Genomic DNA, 6,682 nt, shown 5'->3' with positions numbered 1-6,682 from the left:
AGGAGGTAGAAAACACACAAACGGGGGGTCGGCCGTTTTCTGTCTCAGCTCCTCCATGGTTGTTGACAGTCATCATTGACTCATCTCCCATTTGTAACGGTGCCCCCCAGATGTCAGCTCCGCGGGGCAACACCGCCCCCCGGAGGCGACGACGGGCATTGCGACTCTCCTCTTCGGGCTAGCCTTTAGAAGCATAAAGGGCCTAGTGATCCTCAATCAGAGGCTTGGTAGAAGGAGCCCCCTGTTGGAGCCCCAGCTGCCACAGACAGCCTGTGTGTTCAGCTGTCTCCTCCTGACGCTGGGAACGCCGTGACTGTTGGCACAAGACGTTAATCCCGCCTCTCTCCTCCGTCTCCTCCGACAGAACCAGCTCATCCTGGGAGTGATGGGCGTGGACATCGCCATCAACGAGATCAAGAGGAAGACGCCGACATACAGGGTGACTGACGCCTGCTATTAGCTCAGCTTTGTATCATTTGTGCGCTTCCGATTAGTCGTGTAATCTTTTTTACCTCCTGTCTTCCCCTTCTCTGCGCCGCGGTTCAGCTCGGAGCTAACGGCTACACCTACGCTATCGACCCCAACGGCTACGTCCTGCTGCATCCGAACCTGCAGCCCAAGGTCTGAACACACCCTGCGTCATCACACACTGTACACAACGCGCCCCCCAGTTATGAGCCGGGATGTGTTTCTGGGTGTGGAAACACTATCGGATGGTTGTAGAGTCGAGTGTGGTATAAGTCTCGCTGACCACCCCCCCTGCTTCTCTCCAGATCTTTAACTTCAGAAAACCCGTCACTCTAGACTTCCTGGATGCCGAGCTGGAAGACAGCAACAAAGAGGAGGTGAGGACGACACCACGTTTAATACAAACCCATATGTTGCTTTTTAGTTTTTACTCTAACCTTTCCTCGTTTCCTGTCTATTTTCTGTCTTATCTTCTCGTTCTTCTGTCCCTTCTTTATCTCTCACTCCTGTCCTCTCTCTCTCTCTCTCTCTCTCTCTCTCTCTCTCTCTCTCTCTCTCTCTCTCTCTCTCTCTCTCTCTCTCTCTCTCTCTCTCTCTCTTCTCCTCTCTCTTCTTTCTTCTTTTCTCTCATCTCTGCGTTCAGATCCGACGGCAGATGATTGATGGCAAACCAGGGCAACGGAAAATCAAGACACTCATTAAGTCGGTTGATGAGGCAAGTCATCAATATGGGAAAGTCAATCGCGATCCAAAATGACACCTTTCAGAATAGCGTTATAATGACTAAGACTCACTCAATATGTTGCCCCCCCATCTTCACTCTCTTTTTTTATCTCTCACCCTCCCTCTCTCTCTCTCGCTCTCTCTCTCCCCTTGGGGACTTAATAAACAATAAGTGACTAGATAAATGACTGACTGTCTGTTTTGGCTGTGCTTTCTGCCTGTTCTGTTGAATCGACAGCGGTACATCGATGAGGCCTGGCGGACGTACACGTGGACTCCTGTGAACGGCACGAATTATAGGTCTGTTGTCACGGCGACAAACACCCGACATCGCATCCCCTGCATAACTCCACACACCAGCTGTGAAGGAGTTTACCGTTGGAATGGATCCGCCCTGATTCAACCGTTCAGTGGCATTCCCTTAAGGCGACGCTTTGTGCAAATAACAGTTTATAATATTCAATAGACTTACAACTGCCCGCTGTGTGTGCAGCATTAGGACTGCTGGCAGGCCGCCCGGTCTAGGCTAACTGTTCTCTACATCAGGAGATCCCCCCCCACAATCCCATTACCCTCTTGTTTAGAGGAACCATTGCTAAATTAATTTAGCAGGGGTCTTGGTTCTATGTGATGATGGAATTTAATTTATAAGACAAATTCGTTCTGTGAGTTCTCTGAACACAAGTTCTTCTGATTAAGGTTCAGCCGGATACAAGAATACGATGGCATTGTTGTCTCTCTTAAGACCTCAGTTTATCTCTTAAACCGAGGCTAGGGCTAATGATCAAATGAAACGGTGAAATGTCAAACTAAAAATCAAAGCAATGGAGATGGAACAATAATAATAATTGCAACCCAGATTTTGCATATATCTTCCTCAAATATATGTATGGAATGTGTGTGTCTGTGTGGGTGTGTCTGTGTGTGTGTGGGCGTGAGTGTGTGTCTCCATATGCGTGTCTCACCATGTGTTGCTGATGTCCAGTCTAGGGCTGGTGTTGCCCACATACAGCGAGAACCATATCAAGGCCAACCTCAGCGACCAGATCCAGCAAGTTCGCTGTAAGTCAACGAGGGAAACCCATGACCTCTCTCTCTCTCTCTGTCTCTCTCTCTGTCTCTCTGTCTTCACTCTTTAGATATATATCTAACATGCTAGGTTCTTGGTCCCCTTCCGAATACGGTCTGGGGTCTCCAGCCCCTTCAAACAGGGAAGTGCCCAATTAGAGTCAGTCCCTCTCTCCTTCTACCCACGATTCCCCTTGTCCTCTTCCTCGATCGCCCCCCTCCCCCCTCCTCCTCCTCCTCCTCCTCCTCCTCTGTGCGGTCTGATTGGCCGCAACCAAACACCTGGATTCCAGCAGGCTCCTCCCCCTTACTGCCACCTTTCCCTACTGTCTTCATGCTGTGCCGTAACTATGGTGATATTTTTACTTCACATCTGCTGAAGTAAAAAATAGACCAGAACTGACAGAAAGGTGAAAGCTGTGGTTTTACTGTGTGGTAACTAAGGTGAAAATAATGGGCGACAGTATGCTATTATTTTTGTTGGCCAAATGCTCTCGCCTCTTCTCCTTCATCCAGTAATGATTCTGAAGCCCCGCGTGGGAAGGCTTCTTCTGTTCCGTGTTCCGTGTTCCGTGTTCTGAAGAGCTGTGAAAAAAATGCATGCTTTTCGCTGCTTCTGTCCTGTTATGTATGTATGGTTCTGAGAGGGAGTGTAAGTGTGTGTGTGTGTCTGTGTGTGTGTCTTTGGGTGTGTGCGTCTGTGTGTGATTATGGGAGAATGTGTGACTGTGTGTGTGTGTGTGTGTGTGTGTGTGTGTGTGTGTGTGTGTGTGTGTGTGTGTGTGTGTGTGTGTGTGTGTGTGTGTGTGTGTGTGTGAGACTGTCACTGTCACTGTTTATTGTTTCTGCTCCGTCAGATGTCTACGTCCTGTTCTTCAGCTTTGGAATCATTCAATGTGATAAACTGCCTCTCGCCCCTGGCGACGGGTCTGTGTTCAGTGTTGGTTTGGACCTCCTGTGTGTGGTCCGAACAGAGGCGCCCCCCCCTCATTCTCTCTCTGTTCGGACCCCTTTTGGTTTGCTCTCTACTCCTGGTTTCACACTCCTTTTGTTTGAAGTTTGATTTTTGCCATTACCAACTACCAATCTATACTTTCTTTCTTTGTTTATTTCTGTTGTTGTTGTCCCTCGTTCATGTCATTTGTTTGCGTTCTTCCTTTGAGCCATCAGTTGTGTTTCCTGTCTGGTCCGGCAAAATGATTTTGCTCTTTGTTTTGGTTAACCCTTCTTTTTCTTTTTCCCGTCTCGTTTTGACTCGATCGGTTTCACTTTCTTTCTTTCGTTTTGTCTTTTGGAGAAAACAATATTTTTATTCAAAAAGTAATTGAATAAAATATTGTCTGTGACCCCTCCCCCCAACCCCCCCCCCCCCCTCCCTTCCCACCTGCCCCCCTGTTTCTCTCCTTGCTCCTACTCTGATGGATCCACACAGTGCGCTACTCCAAGGGCAAGTATTCTCCATGTTGGTGCGCGTATCTCTTCTTTACTTCCTGATTCCCTTTACCGCTGCCTCCCCCTCCCCCCAGTCCTCACCACAACTCTCATTATAAGCCCCGCCCCCTGCTGACCCCCCCCCCTTCCCTTCCCTTTACGCTGTCACCTGTTACCCAGCCTGCTTGCCTTCGTTCCTGGCCGTCTTGTCACCCCACCCCCAAACTCCCTCCTCCTCTTCTTCTTCCTCTCCTTCCTCTCTTCTACTTCTCTCTCCTCCTCTCTCCTCTTCCTTGTCCACTCTTCCTCCTCTTCTCTCCTCTTTCTCTTACCATATTCTCCTCCTCCTCTCTCCTCTTCCTTGTCCTCTCTTCCTCCCCTTATCTCCTCTCTCCTCCTCCTCCTCCCTCCTCTTCCCGGTCCTTTCTTCCTCTTCTCCTCTTCCTCCTCCTCTCTCCACTTCCTCTTCCTCCTCCTGTCATGTCCTCCTCCTCCTCCTCCTGTGTTCTCCTCACGTCCCCTTCTCTCCTCCTCCTCCCTGACCTCTACTCTGGCCTCAGCCAGTCACACCCTCTGCTGCTGCTCAGAATATCCATATCTCCCCCGAAGGCTCCAGCATCCCCCCCCCCCCCCCCCCCCCCCCACCCACACTCCTGAGTCTCCCCACTGCTACAGAAGCACCCAGAATGCACCTGCTGCTCCCAAGGGAGACAGATACTCTGGCTCTCTATGAAATCGATTTGTTCTGGTTTCTGTTGTGTGCGTGTATGTGTGTATATACACACAGGTATATTTACACATGCTAAACGCTTGGTATATACAACTCTGCTCATTTGCTCTCTCTCTGACTGTCTCTCTGTCTCTTTCTCTCTCTTTCTCTCTCTCTTCATGCATCAAAGTAATTCATCACTTATTATAGCCTTTGAACAATCCTTCTATACACTTATGAACATCGGCTTAGTCTTGTCAGTGCGTTACCAAACACAACCACATTTAACTACACATAGAGAAGCATAATGCTTTTAAGTAGCATCGAAGATCTCTAAAAAAACAGATTACACATGTAAACAGCACACACAGGTTGTATTATTGTGGGCAAGATCTGTCTCTGTCTCTCTCTCTGGCTCTGCTTCTGTCTCTCTCTGTCTCTCTCTGTCTCTCTCTCTCTCTCTCTCTCTCTCTCTCTCTGTCTCTCTCTCTCTCTCTCTCTCTCTCTCTCTCTCTCTCTCTCTCTCTCTCTCTCTCTCTCTCTCTCTGTCTCTCTCTCTCTCTCTCTCTCTGTCTCTCTCTCTCTCTCTCTCTGTCTCTCTCTCTCTCTCTCTCTCTCTCTCTCTCTCTCTCTCTCTCTCTCTGTCTCTGTCTCTGTCTCTGTCTCTCTCTCTCTCTCTCTCTCTGTCTCTCTCTCTGTCTCTGTCTCTGTCTCTGTCTCTGTCTCTCTCTCTCTCTCTCTCTCTCTCTCTGTCTCTCTACCATCCATCCTGTGTTAGAGTAGCAGAGCGGTCTGCCGAGGTCTCCCCCTCCCCCCTCCCCCCCCCCCCCCCCCCACTCCACTTGGCGTACGCAAGGCCCCCCAACTCGTGTGTCTCCTCCTCCCACTGTACCCCCCTGTCTCCATCCTCCGCCTCACCCCCTCCCGCTCCGCCCTCAGACACACCGGGGGGACCCGCTGGTGACCTGGCACTGTGGGCGCAGCACTACCTGGGCACGCCATCTTAGCTCTCAGCCACCCCTTCGTGTGCGCATCCTCTCCAAACACACGGTTCACAGGTCCCCCGCCGGATCCACACCGCAGCCGTCGGGATTAAGGCCACGACCTTCCCCCCCCTCTTTCTCTTTTATTTTCTATTTGTTTTTTTTCGGGGGTGTTTGAATCTAAAGTTGAGTTGCCCCTAACGACATGCCCTTCACAATGCAATGCACCTCCGCGGATTAGGCGTCCCCACCGGCGCGCCCGCTCCCCCTGCCTGTCTGAGGGATGACCGCCTCCATCCCCCCCCCACCCCCCCCCCCCCCACCCTCCCATCGCCATATCGCTGCCTGCCCTGGCGCCCTCTGTGTGCGGCGCCGGGTCCCAGAACTCCCTTCACCCCCGGTTATAACCAACGCGGGCAAGTCAGTTCTCGGACCTCCGTACCAGAACGCCCCCCTCTCCCAGAACCAAAAGACCCCAAAGAAAAGACGCTCCTCGAAACGTCCCGGTTCCATTGGAGGCATCCTATTGGCCAACACTGGTGTTCATGATCCCCTTCACCCACAGCCCTCCACCTCCACCACCACCACCTCCACCACCAACGCTGCTATGGTTAACTCCCCCCTGCACCCTCCTGAAGAACAGCTGCTGTTACCCCGACAACGCCCCCCTCCCCTCCCCTCCCCTCCCCGACCGCCCCCAGCTCCTCCCCGCTAACCTCCCCCTTTCTGTTGCAGATTTTGAATCACTGCTGCCAAACAGTTTTGAGTCCGAGGGACATGTGTTCATAGCTCCCAGGTAGCCCTGTGTGACTGCTTGCTGTGTTACGCTCTCTCTCTCTCTCTCTTCCTCCTATCAACGGCCGTCTCTCTCGCTCGCCCGCTGTGTGGTCCCGTCTCTTGCGAAAAAATGAGTTGTGTTTGCTGTGGTTTTTGTGTTAGTTGTTGTTGTTATGTTGTTGTTGTGTTTGTTGTTGTTATTGTTGTTGTTTGTGTCCACAAGCCCAACGTCCTAGCTGTTTACTGTACTCCCTGCAGAATGCACCTTTTCGTTTTGTGGTGTTTATTGTGTTTTTGTGTGCGGCTGTTTTGTGTGTATTGCCTATTATTATTGTGGGCAAGATCTCACGTTCATTTCATTCGTGTTTATTCACTGCATTGATACATTTGACAAAACGGATCAAATTCAGAGACGTCTGGTTTAGTGTCTCCTTCCATTCATTTCAAATACTAATACGTTTAGGATCCATCCTAGTTTCTCCTGCCTCCCCCTAACGGCACTAATCTGCATGCTGCCATGGTT

General features: G+C 50.7%; 1 protein-coding gene across 3 annotated transcripts in view; it reads left to right on the top strand.

Annotated features, from left to right (window-relative positions):
• cacna2d2a (calcium channel, voltage-dependent, alpha 2/delta subunit 2a) overlaps positions 1-6,682 on the top strand; it is a 131,365-nt gene that overhangs the window by 117,926 nt on the left and 6,757 nt on the right. For 2 of the 3 annotated variants that reach the window (XM_030375627.1, XM_030375629.1), the window contains 8 exons: positions 365-439; positions 547-621; positions 774-845; positions 1,112-1,183; positions 1,430-1,491; positions 2,177-2,253; positions 3,692-3,706; positions 6,118-6,178. In XM_030375627.1, coding sequence (XP_030231487.1) covers positions 365-439; positions 547-621; positions 774-845; positions 1,112-1,183; positions 1,430-1,491; positions 2,177-2,253; positions 3,692-3,706; positions 6,118-6,178 — 509 coding nt within the window. The remainder of the gene's footprint in view (positions 1-364; positions 440-546; positions 622-773; positions 846-1,111; positions 1,184-1,429; positions 1,492-2,176; positions 2,254-3,691; positions 3,707-6,117; positions 6,179-6,682) is intronic. The other variant, XM_030375628.1, reaches the window with a different exon arrangement.

The sequence above is a fragment of the Gadus morhua genome, chromosome 13 (genome assembly GCF_902167405.1).
Source record: "Gadus morhua chromosome 13, gadMor3.0, whole genome shotgun sequence".
Taxonomy (NCBI): domain Eukaryota; kingdom Metazoa; phylum Chordata; class Actinopteri; order Gadiformes; family Gadidae; genus Gadus; species Gadus morhua.
The sequence above is the reverse complement of the archived record's forward strand: the minus strand, read 5'-3'. Positions and strand labels throughout refer to the sequence as shown.